Source organism: Neoarius graeffei, chromosome 25, assembly GCF_027579695.1.
Source record: "Neoarius graeffei isolate fNeoGra1 chromosome 25, fNeoGra1.pri, whole genome shotgun sequence".
Taxonomy (NCBI): Eukaryota; Metazoa; Chordata; class Actinopteri; order Siluriformes; family Ariidae; genus Neoarius; species Neoarius graeffei.
In genome coordinates this window covers 48,355,435-48,377,308 of record NC_083593.1, presented here as the reverse complement: position 1 = coordinate 48,377,308, position 21,874 = coordinate 48,355,435, and the positions used below count along the sequence as shown (strand labels likewise).

Genomic DNA, 21,874 nt, shown 5'->3' with positions numbered 1-21,874 from the left:
CAGGAGGGAGGGGCTGCTCCCTCTCTCTCACACACACACACACACACACAGAGGAGGGAGGGGCTGCTGCCCCCTCTCTCACACACACACACAGGAGGGAGGGGCTGCTCCCTCTCACTCACTCACTCACACACACACACACACACACACACACACGAGGGAGGGGCTGCCCCCTCTCTCACACACTCACACACACACACACACACACACACACACACACACACAGGAGGGAGGGGCTGCTCCCTCTCACACACACACACACACACACAAAACTCCACACACTCACCCACCTAACTCAGGAGAATTTGCGGCAGGCCCAGGAACGGCAAGCCCGCCTGTACAACAAGGGTACGCGCCTTAGAGAGTTCACACCGGGAGATAAGGTACTCATACTGTTGCCCACGTCAAGCTCCAAATTGATCGCCAACTGGCAAGGACCCTTTGAGGTCACACGGCGAGTCGGGGACATCGACTATGAGGTGAGGCGAACGGACAGGGGTGGGGCGCTACAAATTTACCACCTCAATCTGCTTAAACTCTAGAACAAGGAGGTCCCTGTGGCGTTGGTGTCGGTGGTTCCGGAGAAGGCGGAGCTGGGGCCGGAGGTTCAAAAAGGGACATTGGCATCACGTGCCTCTCCGGTCCCCAGTGGAGACCACCTCTCCCCGACCCAACTCACGGAGGTCGCCCAGTTGCAGACCAAGTTTTCGGATGTGTTCTCGCCCCTGCCCGGTCGCACTAACCTCATAGAGCACCACATAGAGACGCCCCCGTAGGTGGTAGTGCGTTGCCGCCCTTACAGGCTACCCGAGCACAAAAAAAACGTGGTTCGGGAAGAACTTCAGACCATGCTCGAAATGGGCATCGTCAAGGAGTCCCACAGTGACTGAAGCAGCCCAGTGGTCTTGGTACCCAAGGCCGACGGCTCGGTCCGGTTCTGTGTGGACTACAGAAAAGTCAACGCGGTGTCTAAATTCGACGCGTACCCAATGCCTCGTATTGATGAGTTGCTCGATCGACTTGGCACTGCTCGCTTTTATTCGATGCTGGATTTGACGAAGGGATATTGGCAGATCCCCTTGACTCCACTATCCCAAGAAAAAACTGCCTTTTCCACACCGTTTGGTTTACACCAATTCGTCACCCTTCCGTTTGGGCTGTTTGGGGCGCCCGCTACGTTTCAGCGGCTGATGGACAGAGTCCTCCGCCCTCACGCCACGTATGTGGCCGCATATTTAGATGACATCATCATCTATAGTAATGACTGGCAGCGGCACCTCGAACATCTGAGGGCCGTCCTTAGGTCGCTGAGGCGAGCGGGGCTCACAGCCAACCCAAAGAAGTGTGCGATTGGGCGGGTGGAAGTACGGTATCTGGGCTTCCACTTGGGCAACGGGCAGGTGCGTCCCCAAATTAATAAGACGGCAGCAATTGCGGCCTGCCCGAGGCCCAAGACCAAAAAGGGGGTGAGACAGTTCCTGGGGCTGGCTGGCTGGCTATTATCGTATTACCTAATTATTCGGACGTCACCAGCCCGCTGACTGATCTCACTAAAAAGGGGGCACCAGATCCGGTCCAGTGGACGGAGCAATGCCAGCGTGCTTTTTCTGGGGTAAAGGCTGCACTGTGTGGGGGGCCACTTCTACACTCCCCTGACTTTTCTCTCCCCTTTATGTTGCAGACCGATGCGTCGGACAGAGGGCTGGGGGCGGTTTTGTCCCAGGAGGTGGAGGGGGAGGACCGCCCTGTCCTGTATATCAGCAGGAAGCTGTCGGTGCGTGAGGGGCGCTACAGCACCATAGAGAAAGAGTGTTTGGCCATCAAGTGGGCGGTTCTCGCCCTCCGGTACTACCTGCTGGGGCGCCCTTTCACCCTCTGTTCAGACCACGCGCCCCTCCAGTGGCTCCATCGCATGAAAGATGCCAACGTGCGGATCACCCGTTGGTATCTGGCGCTCCAACCCTTTAATTTCAAGGTAGTCCACAGGCCGGGGGCACAGATGGTCGTGGCAGACTTCCTCTCCCATCAAGGGGGGGGGGAGTCGGCTGCAGGCTGGACGGCCGCCCGGCCCGAGTCGGGCGGTGGGGGTATGTGGCAGCGGGGGCGTGGTCAAGCGCCGGTCTGTGACAGGAGAGTGGAGTCAGGGAAGGCAAGTGGCAGAATCACTACACCTGAGACCAATTAACCTGTGTTTGTGTGTCTTCCCAGTGACCACGCCCTATATCAGGAGGGAGAGCGAGAGCGGAAGGAGCTCTCTCCACAACCAGATGATTGGAATGTGTGTGCGTGTGTGGCTGAGAGTAGAAAATATTTGCACTGAAGAGTGAAAATAAAACAGTCTGTCAAACCTTATCTCTGTCCTGACGTCCTCTGTGCTCCACCCACCAACACAGAAACATTACAACAAGGAATGTCAAAGTATCACTGTCTGTATAGTCATTTCTGTATTGAAGTAAAGAGTTGTGTCATGATCTTAGTACACCTGTACCTTCTGATCCAATAACGTTCCAAACAACAAAATAAAGAAACCCTTTGAAGAGACAAATGAAATATCTCTTAGATTTTCTAAATCAAGTATGAGTTCTGGTATCATCTATAACAATGGTTCTCAAACTTTTTTCACCAAGTACCACCTCAGAAAATACTTGGCTCTCCAAGTACCACCATAACGACCAACATTAAAATACAGTAGCGTAGTAGGCCTAAGTATTCATTAAAAACAAGGTGGAGGTTTTATTTAACAAGTATATTTAATATTGTTGGCCACTGTAACATTACACACAGTACTTTGAACAGTAACACTGTGTTTAAATATAGGAAAATAAAACACTGTACTTAAATAATGAATCAAATAAAATTAATTGCACATAAAAGTGAAATAAACATTGTACTAAAATAAATATTAAGACAGTTCTTAAAGATTAAATGAAAATGTACTTAAAAGTTAAATAACTCCAGTGACTGCTTTCTGAAACAGAAACACACACCCACAAACAGAGGAAGAACAATAAGATTAAGAATAAAACAAAAGTGAGGAAAAGCATTAAGAATAACAGCTTGTGTTAAATATACACAGAGTATTGACTGATTGACTATTGATTGACAACTTACTGAGCTGAATGTGATGGGTGTGCATGCCTCTGTGAACACAGTCCTGCAACGTCCAATCCAAGCCATGCTCCTGGATGAACTTGTTCAGTAACTGGAATATTTGCTCTGATGTAGTTCTGGTCTCCAGTGATTTACAGAACATAAAGTCCTCCTGCACCACACCATCATATTCATATCTGACATAAACCAATAAATTGGCCAAATCTGCAACATCTGTAGTCTCATCAAGCTGTATGGCAAAATATCTACTGTTCTTAATGCACTCAATCAGTGTCTTTTTAACATTGTCAGCCATGTCCTTTATCCTCCTTGACACGATGTCATTTGAAAGCGGCACCAAGTTTAACTCTGTGGCAGCTTTCTCTCCACACATGATACGTGTCATCTCTTTGGCTAATGGTAAACACAGCAGTTCCCCGATTGTGTGCGGCTTACCGGCTCTGGCGATCAGGAGGCTGGCACGATATGAAGCTTCCTGTGCTTTGGCTATGGGTGTACCATAGGACAGAATGGTGGACTTGGACTGCTTCAGTTCATCACGTTTTCGTAAAAAAAACATCCATTGGTTTGTCCTTTAGTGCTGTGTGTTTGGTTGTAAGATGCCGTTTGAGATGCGATGATTTCATGGACTCGTTGCTCAGAACATCCCCGCATACAACACACTGCGGCCTGGGCAGCTCCTCTGTCCCGCTCCAAATGAATCCCAGTTTTATGTATTTTTCCTCATACTTCCTCCTCACTGGTTTCTGCTGTTTGCTAGCAGTTCTGGGGCTGGTTTTGCCACTGTCGTTAGCATCTGCGCTCGGCTCACACACGTCCTCAACTTCAAGTTCAATTTATTTCTTTGTCCCAAATGGGCAATTTGGTTGCAAACAGGGTCACACACATCACACACACACCACCACCACATAACACATAACACTATAAAATAAAATCAGTAAAAAATAAAATATTCAACAAATAAATGAGGATATATAAAAAACATACAGAATACAGGTGAGGACAAAGACTACAATGAAAAAAGCTATCTTTTCCTGGTTTGTGTATTCAGTATTTGAATAGACAAGGGAATAAAATAATTTTTATACCTCTGCTTGAAGGCCATTGGAGTTTTAAGGCGTAAGCCAGATGGCAAAAAAATGTATTCATTGTACAATGGATGGCCTGGGTCTTCATATATTTGAATGGCTTTGTTAAACACCTGCTTATTAAAATACTCAGACTATCAAACTTCACACCCACTATCTTACTAGCTACATTCACAATTTTTAAAAGTGCATTTTTCTCTCTGATGGTAACATTTCCATACCAACAGATAATGGAGAATGTAAGAATTGATTTGATAAAAGCTTTATAAAACAGCGTCATTAGTGTTTTGTCAACCTGAAACTTAGCTAGCTTTTGAAGTGCAGAAAGTCTCTGCTGCCCTTTCTTGCACAGGGCAGTGGTATTCAGATCAAACTTAAGTCGGTCATCAATCAAGGTGCCCAGATACTTGTAAGATGACACAACTTCAACGGCTTGGCCATTTATGACACTGTGCTTAAAAACAGGGGTATGACGTCTAAAGTCTATAGACATATCTTTAGTTTTACTAATGTTCAGGTGCAAAAAAGCATCATTGCACCAGGACACAAAGTTGTCAATAACCGGCCCATGTTCATCCTCAAGGGAATTCAAGAGACTAACAATTACAAAATCATCTGCAAATTTTAAAATATGCCTATTGTCATGCTGGCTACAACAATCATTGGTGTACAATATGTACAACAAAGGGGAGAGGACACAACCCTGCGGTGAGCCTGTGGATGATGTTAGGCCACTGGACAATGCTTTATTTACCCTCACTCTCTGGACTCTCTGGGTGAGGAAATCAAGTAGCCAACCAGTCAAACTTGGGTCAAGACTGAAGTTGTTCAGTAATTTCTCAATTAACAGGTGGGGTTGGATGGTGTTAAATGCTGAAGAAAAGTCTACAAAAAGCAGCCTTGCATGGTTCCCACTTGTCTCAAGATGTTTATAGAGAAAGTTTAGTAGAGTAATTGTAGCGTCTTGCACCCCCCTCTTGACCCTATAAGCAAACTGATAAGGGTCCAGGAGAGGTTCCACCATGACCAAGAGCTCAGCTTTAATCAGCCTCTCCAGGGATTTTACTACAAGAGATGTAAGGGCCACTGGCCTAAAATCATTTAGGGTCTGAGGCCGGCTAACCTTAGCCACAGGAACCACAACAGACTGCTTCCATAGAGATGGCACCCTCTGCAGGGACAGTGACAAAGTAAATATATAAAAGAAAATAGGGCCTAACTGTTCAGCACACACTTTTAACATACGTCCACTGATATTATCTGGGCCTGGGCTTTTCTTCAAATTACAATATTTAAAACATTTAACAACACTCTGCTCATTAAAGCTAGGGGTGAATGGCTGGGATGTCAGAAGACTCTGCTTAAGTTCAGAATGCCTGTTACTGAAGTCGTGTGTGTTGAAGCTGACCTAGAACCTGTTGAGATCCTCTGCCAGCTCTGGATCAGGTATGTTGTTAAATTCTATCTTCCTCCTTCCCCTTTCCTTAAGCCCCACCATAGTCTTCATGCTATCCCAGGCCGAGCCCAGGTTGTTCCTTTTTAAGTGTGTTTCTAATTTATCTCTATACTTCATTTTGCCCACCTTAATTTCTCATTTTAACTCTTTCTGTATTTTATGCAGCGCTAGTATGTTACCCTCTTTAAAGGCTCTATTTTTCTCACGCAATAGACATTTAATAGACTTAGTAACCCATGGTTTACTGTTGGGATAAATTTTAACTGGCTTAGTTGGAATGACAATATCCTTACAATAAGACACCCAACTACTGATCACATCTGTCAATTCATCAATGTCAGAGCAGGAATCTTTAAACATGTCCAGATCTGTACATTCCAGGCATCCCTGAAGAGCAAGGCAAAAGCCCTCTGACCAATCCTCAATCTGAACAATCTGTCTCTTGAGTCTCTTAAGAGCCATTTGATATATGGGGATTAGATGAACACAATTATGATCCGATGAGCCAAGAGGTGGAAGAGGGATGGACTTGAATGCATTTTTTACTGAACAATAACACAAGTCCAACGTTTTGTTTTGTCTAGTGGGGCATGTGACATACTGATGAAAATCTCTGAGTACTTTAGACAGAGAGCAGTTGTTCATGTCGCCAAGAATAATGATTGGAGCATCAGGGGTTCGCATTTGCAGAGAGTGGGTACTTGGGAAATAATTTCACAGGCATTGTTATTGTTCGCTTTGGGATGGATGTACACCAGAGTAACAAACAGCTGGGGAAACTCATGCGGGAGATAAAAGGGGCGCAGTGCCACCGTGAGCAATTCAACATCAACAGTGCAGATTCTCTCTCTAACAATGACTGATCTGCACCAGCGCTCATTAACATATAGACACACGCCCCCACCAGTGCACTTGCCTGTAGCCGTCTCATCTCTATCCAGCCGAACCGGCGAACCAAAGCCAGGCAGTTCCAAATCGCTATCCATATCGTGATCGGACAGCCATGTCTCTGTAAGCGCCAGGATACAAGAGTCTCTAAACTCATGGAAGTACCTGACCTGTGTTTGTAATTCCTCAGACTTGTTCCGAAGTGACTGCACATTCGAAAGGAGGATTGTCGGCAGAGGGACGCGTGAAAGTGACTGTATTTTCACCCTCTGCCAGACCCCTCCTCTGCGTCCTCGCTTCCTGGTCCTAATTCCCCGAGCGGTACCCGATTCCTGATGATATTTTACGAACGACATTGTTCTTAATAAGTTCCAGTCAAGTAGCAAGTTTGGTGGCCCATGTGAAACATGACTCCAACTTAGGAGAAACTCCCTGGAGTACTGGATCCTTGTTACCAGGGGTGGAGATGAGTCGCCACAACCCCAAACCAGCACAAATACAATCCACAACAATATCAGTGTCCAAAGTCCCATTTTAGTTAGCCAAACCACCACGCTGTCTGTAAACGCTAAACTTCTACTTGTCCAAGTGAAAAGTTACAAGTTATTAACACAGACAAGCGATATTAAAATGAAACAAACGAACATCACAACACACAGACATTACCTGCTGCCGGTCGCTGCATGAGCATGCACCCTCTCATGCTCACACACGTCCTCTTCAGTTTTCCCTCTCTCTTGATCCACGCTCGCATTCGCGGATTTAAGCCACAACAGTAATTTTGTCGTACTCACCATAATTAGCAAAGCCACCTCCACCTTTTCCCATCACAGCCTAGTCTACCAATGGCGGATAACCGTCTGTCAGTGGAACCGGCGGGAATACGTACGTACGCTACGTATGGCTACCCAGAAGCACTTGCAAACTTTTTTAAAATTATTAACTTAATTTGTATCTCCTTTCATTTTCTTGTCATCGGTTGATAAGATATTTTCATCCATTCGGAAATTATGGATAGTATTTCACGTTTTATTTTTTAAATTGTATTTATATTTAATTAAGTGATTCTTTGGCGTACCACTAGAATGGAGCCCGCATACCACAGTTTGAGAATCACTGGTATAGAAAATCCTTGTATGCCATAGCATTACAATTTCCCTTCACTCGAATTAAGAGGTTCAAGCACTGTTCTAGCATTAAAATTCCACTGTCCATAAAGTGAGATCCATGAAGCCATGGTTAGCCAAGGTTAGAATGGAAGACCGAAAAACTTGGCACAGAGAACATGTACCTTTTTTCTTTATCTATTTAGTTTTGATTCATACAATCCTTTAAGAAAAGATTAGATCTTACAAATTCAGAACTCAAAACCATAATGTCTGTTTTGTTTAATATGGGCACCCAATGTAGTCAGACACTAATTTAGTGAAATTAAACATTTAAACAAGATTTTATCTAGTTTAATACATATTTTGCATCAATCGTTTTGTTATTAAACAGGAGTTTTCAAGTAAAACACATTCCTGATAGCTATAACCCATTTTCCAATAAGAAAGTTTTACTCAGTACAACATGATCGCATGGTAGGGCTAAGGAAATCATCAGCCCAGTATCATACCGAGACTCAGTTGTATCTTTTCAACATAAAACTTATTTGCCTACTATACAGCATGTCTTGTACATTATATTAGAAGTTATTATCAGTTTGCTAGTTACTTATGACATGATATATGGCCACATATAAAGTGTAATAAGCTTACTGGCTGTCACAATTTATAGAGAAAGATTACCACAAATTTTCATCTCATCTCATTATCTCTAGCCGCTTTATCCTGTTCTACAGGGTCGCAGGCAAGCTGGAGCCTATCCCAGCTGACTACGGGCGAAAGGCGGGGTACACCCTGGACAAGTCGCCAGGTCATCACAGGGCTGACACATAGACACAGACAACCATTCACACTCACATTCACACCTACGGTCAATTTAGAGCCACCAGTTAACTTAACCTGCATGTCTTTGGACTGTGGGGGAAACCGGAGCACCCGGAGGAAACCCACAAGGACACGGGGAGAACATGCAAACTCCACACAGAAAGGCCCTCACCGGCCACAGGGCTTGAACCCGGACCTTCTTGCTGTGAGGCGACAGCGCTAACTACTACACCACCGTGCCACCCATTACCACAAATTAATTTTTAAAATCTATTAAGGTACAGTATTTGTAGCTTGCACATGTCAGTGTCACAATAACCAAGAACAGTGATTGTCCCAGCCACTAGAGGTAACAATCACCACAATTTTAATTCAGTGGCTTGTCCAAAGATCAACTCCACGCACCTGGCCCATGCCCACCTGGTAGGAAACCAACTGGGACATCAGAATACACTGGAAAAAATCCAGGACCAGTTCCACTGGCCAGGAATGGTGGCCGTGGTATATAACTTTTGCCAGCGGTGCCATCCAGTGCCAGCAGACCTCCCCTCATTGGCCAGCCCCTGCTCCATTGATTCTCCTTCCCATCATCAGGATCCCTTTCAAGCAGGTGGACAAGGATCTCATCAGGCCACTGCCAAAGTCCACCCATGGCCACAAGTACGTCCTTGAGATCATCGACTACACTACATTGTAGGTACTGCCTGTCTTGTCTTTTAGGACTACAACTCCCATCAATAACTTCCGCGTTGACCTACGTCACGCCTGGGCGGGATCACCTACGTCACATCCTCCATGAAGCCATAAGTAACTGAGCAACCTTCCGGTCTATCTCTTTTGGCACAGATGTGACTCGGGTCACACTGACATAAAGAGGCTCTCTCTCTCTCGTCGTGGACTCAAGCCGTCCAGACACAAAAGAGATCCGCTCCTTCGAGCACCCAAGATAAAGACGTCTTTCTCCCAAGAAAAACAATTCAGCGCGTTTTTTGTTTACCATTGGCCACGGTAGAACTACTTAAATCATGCTATCTCTCTCTCTCGGTTGAGCTACAGCCGGTTTGTTTGTCTATCATCAGTAACGTTACAAAACTGCCGCCCAAAGCAGTTAATTTAAAGTTAGAAGCGACCGGATTCCTTCTGACTAAAAGCGCTGTGCACATTGTTTGATCAGAGACTTTTCTCCACAAACTACGAAGCGTTCGGACCAAGAAATCCTCTGCTTTCACGGAAAGCCCCACGTGCTCCTGTGGACTCCAAAAGTCTCGGAACACCTCTATAATCTTGCACTGGAAGCAAGATACTGAAGTAAGGCTGGCATTTTTGGACAGAAACTAGTCTTAAGAATTAGCTTTATGAAGTAGTGTGAATTTAAACTCAGGAATTGTTTAATTGTGCACACTGGTTTTGTGTTCTACATTGTTCTATGTTCTCTCAGTTGTTTGTTTAATGGATAGGCTTTTGCATGCTCTCTGCTCCTTCCTAACACCTTTAATTTCATTATTACACATATTTTGACCTCATCAAGATTTCAGTGGATTTAGTAATGTTATAAGCTAGTGGAGTTAGCGACCACGGCTAATTCTTTTGTCCTCACCACGTGGCCACAGGCCTCACAAACACACCTTAGCTAGCAACCCAGAGCTAATTCTTTTGTTGTAGGCCACAGGCCTCACACACACACACACACACACACACACAAACACACACACACACACACACACACACACACACACACACACACACACACTCCCATGTACACACATACCCCACTGTTTGCCGAAGATTTCAGCTGCTATTATTCATTTTTATCTTTCTTATAGTAAATTCAATTTATTGTGAAACTGTGTGTTTATTTGTCTGTTTTGCTGATATATCCTGGAAGTCACCCAATCTCAAAGAATTCCAAATTGCCTTCAGTGTGCTATTGGCTGTAGCTTTATGTAGCTTGGTAAGTGATACATTGCTGCATTAGAAGTGATCGTAATAATTTGGAATATACCATAATTTAGCTGTTTGGTAATTTATTATTAAGCACCAAAATTAATGGTATTATTAATGAGACTGATTTACTGATTTAATGAGACTGATTTACTGATTTAATGAGACTGATTTACTGATTTAATGAGACTGATTTAATGAGATTGATCACTTAATTACAAATTGCACCTACATTAATTGGTGCCCCATGTGAGGAGATTGGTTTGTTGACTTCTTGAATATTGTTGCAACAACAGATAAATTATCAGTTTGATTAAGCAACTGCTAAGGTATATTCCCAGGTGTGTTAAACGGTTAACAGTAGCGTGATAACCATATCACAAAATACTAATAACCTTTTCATAACTTAGGATAAGAGATAGCATTTCCAAACAAACTATTACGTAGTTAATATTAATTAATAACAATTAATTAATAAATTAACTCATTGATTAATTAATTACATAATATCCAACCTAAGTAAAATGGCATCCCCTCGTGTCTCAGAAGTTGAAAACAACGCTCAAGACATGTCTCTCCTTGAGGTCATCGCAGACTTCATTCACTGCTCTGCCTCTGAAAAGGCAACCATTAGGAACACGAGTAAGGGTGAATGCCAGAATAACATAGATAACTCAAATAAACATATGAGAGATCCAAAAAGAACAACCATTGGTGTCCAAGAAGCACTAGGTAAGCTATTCCTGTCGTACTTCCAAAATACTGATTCAGAAATCAGACGCCTCCGCTGAGAGGTTGAAAGGCTGACCACCAGCAACGCCGAGCTGGCAGCCGATAACAATAATTTATATAGGGAGCGTGAGGTCTTGAAAACCTCCCTTGATGATTGCGCCGAAAGGCTATAGAAAGCCGAAAAGGCTGCCAAGAGGACTGTTGAGGAGCAGACCCCCCAAGAAGAACGCGAGGGGCGTGAAAGACCCCCAACAATGCGCCGAAGCTCAGAGCGGGAAGAGGCATCTGAACCGGACACCGTAGATTACCTGGTCGAGGACCAGACACCCCGGCAAACTCCATCAACTCGCTATATGACTTCGTCGTTTAGCCAGGGTGGAGCCATACTGTGCTCATCCCGAGCCCAGGACCATAGCACACCCAGGTCAGTGTGCTACAGTATCCCTGATCTATCTTCGGATGAATGAGGCTATGAATCTAGTGCGAAACGGGAGCAATACCAGAGTAGCTTAGATAGTGAGTACTCAGGAGAACCAAGAAGGCTGCACAAGGATGTGCACCAAACTCTTCACTTACGGCAAATTGACCTACTTGCCAACAATGTTGAGCGATTCGATTCTGAGAATAAAAGAACAAATGTGAATGATTATTTGCGAGAAATTGACTGATGCCTGATAGACCTGCCGAAAGCCACAATGCGAAAGAAACTTAGACTGATCTGGAAGACCTCCAGTAGCAGCGTTTGTGCCTTTTTAGAGACGCTACCCCCAAACATTCGTGATAGTTATTCAAAACTTCACAATTACATGAGGGAAGAATATGCGCCATACACGGATGAAATCTCCGTGACATTGTGTGCATTACAAATTAAACAGAAATGGTCTGAGGCGCCTCCTGAATATTATAGACGGCTACGTACTGCCTATTTCCAGGGTAGTAGTGCACCAGGCTTGGAAGAAGATAGAGGCTTCAAATCCCTCTTCTTACATAACCTCTACCCAAGCGTGCGGACTCAAGTCACACTGGCGTGTCGACAAGGTTTCTACTCGATGAGAGAAACTAGGCAACTAGCCCAAATGACCTGGGAGACCATTGTCAAAACCACAGACAGAAACAATGATGAACCCAGAGTCCTTAGCCTCCAGGGTGAGGACAAGCCCCCGCTAGCCTTAGAAGGAGGTGAAGCTCCAAAAGGGGGACCCCCCCCCGGAGAAATCCCGGTCCGAACCGCCTCTTGCCGAGCCATCACCAGGGTGAGTGGAAGAATCAGCAAGGTAAGGCCAGGAGAGACCGATGGCAAGGTCACAGTGACCATGGCAACCGCCCATCATATGGAAAGGGTCGTAGGGAACAAGGCGGTTGGCAGCAAGACCGTCATCCTCGCTCTGGCCAGAGATGGCAGGAGTGCTCTGACCGTAGCTCTAAACGTAGGGGTAGAGGTGACCGACACAGTGACTCAGACCAACCTGGTAAGTTCCGCTCAGAGCTGGACTCTTTGAGAGCCCAGTTGGCTGAGATTAAAAGACTGTTACAGAGGTTAGATCCCTCAACAGATAAATAGAAGCGAGCGTAAAAGGGCAAAAGGCCTACTACGACCGAAAAGCCTCCCATCACGAATATCAAATAGGCGAGAAAGTCCTATATTTCAACTTTACCAAGCCGGTAGAAGTCTCAAAAAGTTCCTACCACCCTGGTCGAGACCTTTTGATTGTGGGAAAACTGTCCCCCGTCGCGTATCGCGTTAGGACATCCAGGCCTAATCAAACGCCCTCATATCGATTTCCATAACAATCAAATCAAGCCTTTTGAACAGTCCTCACTCCAAAAGGGGGGGACGACAGTTAGGCCCATCCTGTCCACCTAGCTCGTACGCCTCACTCACCATAAGCGTACACCAACATTTCCAGTCACATTTACCAACCCAAACACTAATATTTTCTTTCCTTCATTTCTTCTCTTTTCTTGTTTTTATGCATAGGAAATGAAGTATATATGTAGGGTTTAATGTTTCTGTATGGATGTGATTCTGACCTAGTTAGATAGAGTGATTATATGCCCAAAATGCCTATAGCCTGATTATATGCCCAAATGCCTCTGCCTCCAACTGTCTTACTGGAACTCATGAGTTTACACAGTTTTCACAGGACACCATGGACTGTACAGGGCAAGGCTACCTCAAGGACTATGGACACGTGGACTGTACGGTACTGTGCTCTCAGTGCTACGACTCCATCATACCCCTGAGACCAAAAGGGGGAATGTAGGTACCGCCTGTCTCGTCTTTTAGGACTACAACTCCCATCAATAACTTCCGCGGTGACCTACGTCACGCCTGGGCGGGATCACCTACGTCACATCCTCCATGAAGCCATAAGTAACTGAGCAAACTTCCGTTCTATCTCTTTTGGCGCGGATGTGACTCGGGTCACACTGACATAAAGAGGCTCTCTCTCTTTCGTCATGGATTCAAACCGTCGAGACACAAAAGAGATCCGCTCCTTCGAGCACCCAAGATAAAGACGTCTTTCTCCCGAGAAAAACGATTCAGCACGGTTTTTGTTTACCATTGGCCACGGTAGAACTACTTAAATCGTGCTCTCTCTCTCTCTCAGTTGAGCTACAGCCGGTTTGTTTGTCTATCATCAGTAACGTTACAAAACTGCCGCCCAAAGCAGTTAATTTAAAGTTAGAAGCGACCGGATTCCTTCTGACTAAAAGCGCTGTGCACATTGTTTGATCAGAGACTTTTCTCCACGAACTACGAAGCATTCGGACCAAGAAATCCTCTGCTTTCACAGAAAGCCCCATGTGCTCCTGTGGACTCCAAAAGTCTCGGAACACCTCTGTAATCTTGCACTGGAAGCAAGATACTGAAGTAAGGCTGGCATTTTTGGGCAGAAACTAGTCTTAGGAATTAGCTTTATGAAGTAGTATGAATTTAAACTCAGGAATTGTTTAATTGTGCACACTGGTTTTGTGTTCTACATTGTTCTATGTTCTCTCAGTTGTTTGTTTAATAGATAGGCGTTTGCATGCTCTCTGCTCCTTCCTAACACCTTTAATTTCATTATTACACATATTTTGACCTCATCAAGATTCAGTGGATTTAGTAATGTTATAAGCTAGTGGAGTTAGCGACCACGGCTAATTCTTTTGTCCTCACCACGTGGCCACAGGCCTCACAAACACACCTTAGCTAGCAACCCAGAGCTAATTCTTTTGTTGTAGGCCACAGGCCTCACACACACACACACACACACACACACACACACACACACACACACACACACACACTCTGACACACACACAAATGCGCCTTAGCTAGCAACCCAGAGCTAATTCTTTTGTCCTCACCACATGGACACACACACTCAAACACACCTTACCTAGCGACCCAGAGCTAATTCTTTTGTTTTAGGCCACAGGCCTCACACACACACACACACACACACACACACACACACACACACACACACACACACACTCTCCCATGTACACACACACTGTTTGCCGAAGATTTCAGCTGCTATTATTCATTTTTATCTTTGTTATAATAAATTCAATTTATTGTGAAACTGTGTGTTTATTTGTCTGTTTTGCTGATATATCCTGGAAGTCACCCAATCTCAAAGAATTCCAAATTGCCTTCAGTGTGCTATTGGCTGTAGCTTTATGTAGCTTGGTAAGTGATACATTGCTGCATTAGAAGTGATCATAATAATTTGGAATATACCATAATTTAGCTGTTTGGTAATTTATTATTAAGCACCAAAATTAATGTTATTATTAATGAGACTGATTTACTGATTTAATGAGACTGATTTACTGATTTAATGAGACTGATTTAATGAGATTGATCAGTTAATTACAAATTGCACCCACAACATGATACCCAGAGGCTGTCCCTCTCCGCAGGGCTGCCTAGAAAAATATTACCTGAGAGCTGATGCTCCTATTCAGCCGATCCAGGATCCCCAAGAACCTCCTCACAAACCAAGGGACCCCCTTCATCTCCAGACTCATGACAGACCTGTGTTGCCTACTGTAGTTCAAAGATCTCAAAACTTCAGTCTACCACCCTCAAACCAATGGCATCATGGAAAGATTCAACCAGACCCTCAAATAGATGGTGAAAATGGTAGTAGATGAAGATGGCCAGAACTGGGGCCTACTCCTCCCTTACCTCCTCTTTGCCATGCATCAGACTCCCCAGGTCTCCACAGGGTTCACGCTCTTCAAGCTCCTTTTCAGCCAGTGACCCAGGGGCCTACTGGACACTGTCAGGGAAGCCTGGGAGGAGCAGCCATCCCCATTCAGCTCCCTCATTGATTACACCCAGGAGATGCAAGAGTGGATTGACAGGGTGGCCTCCATCATACAGGAGCACATGCAGGCAGCCCAGAGGGAACAGCAAAGTGTCTACAACTGGCTGGCCCAGCCATGAGAGTTCCCACCTCACAACCATGTGCTCTTGCTCCTCCCCAGTGCCAGTTGCAAGTTCCTTGCTCATTGGCAAGGCTCCTACATGGTCCAGGAGCGAGTAGGTCCTGTGAACTACCACCTGCAACAGCCAAGTAAGCAAGCCCTCAGCCAACTTTATCATATTAATCTGTTGAAACACTGGATTGGACTGGTACCCACACTCTCAGCCTTCTCTGTCTCCCCCACAGGTCCCGCCAGGCGAGGATTTAACATCTACCCAGCTACAAGAGCTGAGGGAACTGAAGGATCAGTTTAAAGAAGTGCTCTCTGCAGAGCCTGGGTGGACTCACCTCCTACATCATGACATCAAAACCCTTGCAGGAAGAGTCATCCAACAGCAACTCTACCAAGTCCCAGAGACCCACCACCAAGCTATAGAGGCAAAAGTAGCCAGGATGCTTCAGGAAGGCATCATTGAGGAATCCACCAGTCCTTGGTCTAATCCCACTGTTGTCATACCCAAGCCTGATGGAAACCTCCAACTCTGTAATGACTTCTGGAGGCTGAACAAGATGTTGGAGTTCAACAGCTATTCCTCCATCTACACATGCAGTATTTCCTGTGCCACTAGGTGCCGCACAAGCAAATCATCATAGATTCACCCCCATGGTTGATCTTTTCTGCTCCATTTTTTTCCTCCAAGCATACCTTTGGTGATTGTGACTAAAGTTCTATTTTTCCTTCAGTCCCCAGCACTTCTTTCCAAAATACTTCTGGCTTAACTAGATGTTGTTTTACATATTTTTTGATTGATTGATTACTTTATTCTGAACAATAAAGAAGAAAGATATAAAAATAAAAATTTAAATAAAAAATACAATAATCAAAACATCATCATAAACAAACAGAATAGCGTAGCCACAAGGCAATAACATAATGTTCAGAAAGGATTAGGAAGAAGTAATAACTTATCCAATCCTAACCCTCTATACCACCGCTAATCAAATGTCACTTTCCACCATAATAAACTATATATACAAAAGAAAACAAAAGCAATAAACAAAAAAGAAAACATACCAACATATCAAAACATACCGACATGGTATAATATCGACCAAATCAAATCATATATACAGATACTTATGCTATGCATATATACACACATACAATACATATATACAGTACATACATATACACATACCTATAACTATACACTAAATACAAGAAGACCAGTCACAGACTTACTCTCAATTTCATCATCACCTATATAGTCTGCCTGTCCTCATTCTCATATATTTTTATTAACATGTTTTTTTATAATTTTTTAAACAGTTTTATGTTGGTGCTATTTTTGAGCTCATTATCCAGACCATTCCACAATTTCACCCCACAGACTGTTATGCACATACTTTTCATAGTTGTTCTAACATTTACTCTCTTAAAATTCATTTCCCCTCTCAGGTTATACCCACCCTGCCTTTCCATAAACGTATTTTGTACCTCACCCGGAAGAAGGTTATGTCTTGCTTTATACATAATTTGTGCAGTCTTGTGTTTAACCAGATCAGTGAATTTCAGAGTGTGTGCTTTTACGAATAATGCGTTTGTATGCTCAAGATATCCCATATTATTGACAATTCTTATTGCTCTTTTTTGTAATGTGCATAATGGCTGCAGGTTAGATTTGTAGGTATTACCCCATATCTCCACACAGTAGCTCAAATATGGAAATATGAGTGCATTATACAGAGTATGTAGTGATTTATAGTCCAGAATGTGTCTTGATTTCCCCAAAATTGCAGTAATCTTTGCTATTTTTGCTTTAACATGATTAATATGCGGTTTCCAGCAGACTTTATGATCAACAATCACACCCAGAAATTTTATTTCATACACTCTTTCTATGGTTATGTTGTCAATTTTCAATTCAACTTGAGGGTTCGACTTATATTTTCCAAATAACATAATCTTTGTTTTACTCAAATTCAATGACAATTTGTTTACGTTAAACCACCTTTTTAATTTATTCATTTCGGTTGTGATTGTTTCCATAAGCTGCTGTGCATTGTCCCCGGCGCAAAAGATGTTTGTATCATCAGCAAATAATATGCATTTCATTATACTTGATACATTACATAAATCATTAATGTACAATATAAACAGTTTAGGACCTAAGACAGACCCTTGCGGTACTCCACATGTTATGGGCAAATACTCAGATGTGTGATCTCCAATTTTTACAAATTGTTGCCTGTTACTTAAGTAGCTCCTCACCCAGTCCAAACCAACCCCTCTGATACCATACCTCTCTAATTTTTTGAATAGAATGTCGTGATTTATTGTATCAAATGCTTTCTTTAGATCTATGAAAATTCCCATAACATGTTTTTTATTGTCTATACCATTTGTGATTTTCTCGATAAGTTCCATTAATGCCAGGGTTGTTGATCTGTCTTTCCGGAATCCGTATTGACTGTCAGCTAAAAGTTTATATTTTTCAATGAAATTGTCTAGTTTTGCTGTGAACAGTTTTTCGAGGATCTTGGAGAACTGAGAGAGTAAAGAAACTGGCCTGTAATTTGTGTAATGGTGTCTATCTCCACATTTATATAAAGGTATAACTTTAGCTATTTTCATGTTGTTTGGAAATTTACCAGATTGAAAAGACATATTATATATGTGAGTAAATGGTTCTGCAATTTCTTCAATAACTTTTTTTATTAAACTCGTATCAATATCATTCCAGTCAGTGGAGGTTTTACTTTCACTTCTCCTTACAATGTCTATGACCTCTTTTATGCCAACTGCACCAAGGAATATAGATTTAGGATTTCTCTCCCATCGAGCAGCCTCCGCCCCTCCAGGTGTGTCTGTATCTTGAATCTTTTCTGCCAAATCTGATCCCACATTTACAAAGAATCTATTAAAACCATTTACCACTTCCTCCATATTATTTATTGATCTGTCATTCTCAATATAATGATCAGGGTAGCTTGTGTTTTTGTTTTTAGCTCTATTCCTAATAATACTATTCAGTACATTCCATAGCCCCTTCATATTATTTTTATTACTATCTAATAATTTATTATAATATTCCTTCTTACATGTCCTCATAATGCTGGTTAATTTATTCTTGTATTTTTTATATTTAATTTCTGCCTCCAAAGTTCTTTTTTTTATGAATTGTCTATACAGCGTGTTCTTTTTTTTACAGGCATTTTTTAATCCTTTGGTGATCCATGGACCATTTGCTTGTTTTTGTATATGTAAATGTAATATTTAAGACATTCCTTTTAATTTAGATGGTGGTGGAGGTGAAATATCAAACAGTGAAGATAAATAAGGACAGTATTTGAAAACCTTTTGTTAAGAATGTTAATGGTTTTAATGAACTTTATTCCTGTTATGAGTAGATTTGGGAAAATAGAAAATCAAAGTACCCATCAGGAAACCAAACTTATACAAGGTTTCAAAACATTTATGGTCATTCAAAATTTGTCTAACCACAAAGCACATAAATTAAGGAGTAATCCCATGTCAGAAGTTTAACTCATAAGCCATGCTTTTACTGTGATTTTTTTAAAAGAATTATATTTGGCAAATAATTTGCAAACCATATTAAGTATTTTGTTTACATCAAAACATTTCATACCATTCGAGTTTCATTATGGCCTATTCTCTGCATTCACTTCCTCAACCTATTTATTTACCACAAAAACCTTCAACATGACTAGATGTCATTTGCATACTGATTAAACAATCTGTTAAATAGAAATGTAAAACAGTGAAAGCAGTACTTTCTCCATTAAAATGTGTGTGTGGTACTTTGTGATGATGTTTGGTTAAAAAAAAGCTAAGAATGACAGGAATTGACAACTGAGCAATTGTAGATATATCAAACAGGCTTACTGACTTTAGGTATGAGGAATTATACAGTATAATTATACAGTATAATTATACAGTCATTATACTGTATAATTATACAATATATAATTATACAGTATAACGACTTGTCCAGGGTGTACCCCACCTCTCGCCCATAGTCAGCTGGGATAGGCTCCAGCTTGCCTGTGACCCTGTAGGACAGGATAAGCAGCTACAGATAATGGATGGATGGATGGATGGATGGATGGATGGATGGATGGATAGGCAGATAGCTGTTAATCAGTCAACAGTATTGTGGTCATGTTTTTAATGTGCTAAAAATGATGATCTATGAAGACTTGATGATGCTTGTAATGCTTCCTTTTCAGTTAAAATGCTGCCCAATAAGCATTGTATAAAATGGATAATTCCTTAAAATATATATGGCTATATTTCAGCAGTGCGCCTCCTGATGTCAGTTAAAATTCAAACTGATCAAAGGAGCAAAAATAATAATTTTCGGCCAAATCCAGCTTATATTATAAGCTTATTTAAGAAGTTCTAAATTATTTCCTTATACATCATTCTGAAATCACCTATCATGGGGTTTGAGCTAGATTCTTTTAAAAGTGTCCTTTTGTTTTTTTTTATCTTTATTTTTATTAGTTAATTTTTCATTTTCTTTGATTTAACATCATTCATCTCTGTTAATGACAACAGCCTAAACAATGAAATGCCTTTCTTCTTTTGTATGTAGATATACAGTATAATGCTTTGGTGAACGAAACTCTTATAATATGGGTGTATTTCAGGTGCTGTTGCTTAACTATCAGCAGCTGCATTCGAAATGCTTGAAGGAAAAGTTTCACCATTCGAGACATTGTACGCATCTGCAAAAGACCAAAAATATTAGTGTCAGTGCTATTTACAAATCAAGACAATGCTCACATGCTTATTGAATGATAAAGCTCACACATGGCAAAGACAAAATGTAATAGTGCTAAAAGTAAGAGTTAACTTGCAAAAGTGAGAGCAATAACCCTCAGGTGGAATTAAGTGCAATCAAAAAATGTGGATGAAAAAAAGCCATGTCATTAAAATGTATTGTGGCAGCGGGGGTGTGGCCAAGCACCGGTCTGTGACAGGAGGGCGGAGTCAGGGAAGGTAAGTGGCAGAATCACTACATCTGACTGCAATTAACCTGTGTTTGTGTGTGTCTTCCCAGTGACCGCGCCCTATTTAAAGAGGGAGAGCTGAGAGCAGAGGAGACCTCATCCCTGAACAAGACGCCAGTCGTGTGTGTGTCTGTTCGAGTTATAATTGTTAAACTGAAAAGTGTAGCAATAAACGCTATTTTGAACCTGATCTCTGTCCTGCCATCCGCTGTGCTCCACCCACCAGTACTGAACCTCTACAGTGGTGCTGAAACCCGGGATATTGTGGAGTACAGCAGCCGATCAGCCCCATGGAGTCCTCCCCGTTCGCCGACCTGGTCCACGCCCTCGCCACAGCCCAGCAAAGCCAGCACCAGGTGCTAGTCACCCTCCGCAAGGAACAAGAACGGCGCTTTGAGCCCCTGGTGCTAGCCCAGCAAGAAGATCGGGAGGCGTTCCGGCACCTCCTCGTGTCGGGGTCCACCAGCGCTCCCACCGCGGGCCTGTCCCCCTCACCGTAACCAAGATGGGTCCGCAGGACGACCCCAAGGCTTTTATCATGCTCTTGGAGCAAGTTGCAGAGGCCTCGGGGTGGCCGATGGAGCAGCACGCGGCGCGCCTCCTCCCTCTGCTAACGGGAGAGGCGCAGCTGGCCGCGCTACAGCTCCCCGCCGACCGCTGGCTGGCCTATGCGGACCTCCGCCGGGCCGTCCTCCAGCGCGTGGGGCGCAGTTGGCCGGCCGTTCGCGTTTGGCCAGCAACTCCGGGACGCCTGCTGGCGGTGGCTGAGGGCCAACAACCGCGATGCCAAGGAGATCGTCAATCAGGTGGTGCTGGAGCAGTTCGTCGCACGCTTGCCAGCAGGAACCGCGGAGTGGGTTCAGTGCCACTGCCTGGCGTCGCTGGATCAGGCCATCGAGCTGGCGGAGGACCATTTGGCAGCTGTTCCAGCGGCAGGACAGCAGACAGCCTCTTCTCTTCCCTCCTCTTCTCTCTCTCTCTCTCTCCTCCTGTGTCCTGTCCTCGCACCATTCCCCCACCGCAGAGGCGGGGGCCGGCACCACCCCAGCCGGCCCGCTGCACCCGCGGTGCCCTCCCGTTTCTCCCTTCTGTGTCTGTCTCCCCCCCCCCCTCAGGTGAGTGAGCCCCAGAACACCGGTGCAGAGAGGAAGCCCGGGCCGGTTTGCTGGCGCTGCGGGGAACCGGGCCACCTCCAACAGCAGTGCATGGCAATGGAGGTGGGAGCGGTGGTTCGGATCCCCGACGCGCCAGAAGCCGCCCTCGATC

General features: G+C 43.7%; 2 protein-coding genes across 4 annotated transcripts in view; one reads left to right on the top strand and one right to left on the bottom strand.

The window, feature by feature from the left end:
- Positions 1-16,225, top strand: part of LOC132873245 (adhesion G-protein coupled receptor F1-like) — a 39,880-nt gene extending 23,655 nt beyond the window's left edge. The window contains exon 3 of the mRNA XM_060908603.1: positions 15,818-16,225. Coding sequence (XP_060764586.1) covers positions 15,818-16,225 — 408 coding nt within the window. The remainder of the gene's footprint in view (positions 1-15,817) is intronic.
- A 2,705-nt stretch (positions 16,226-18,930) lies between these two features.
- LOC132873151 (adhesion G protein-coupled receptor F5-like) overlaps positions 18,931-21,874 on the bottom strand; it is a 43,019-nt gene continuing 40,075 nt past the window's right edge. For all 3 annotated transcript variants that reach the window (XM_060908436.1, XM_060908438.1, XM_060908437.1), the window contains one exon: positions 18,931-20,323. In XM_060908436.1, the coding sequence (XP_060764419.1) occupies positions 20,256-20,323 (68 nt within the window). In that variant the 3' untranslated portion in view covers positions 18,931-20,255. The remainder of the gene's footprint in view (positions 20,324-21,874) is intronic.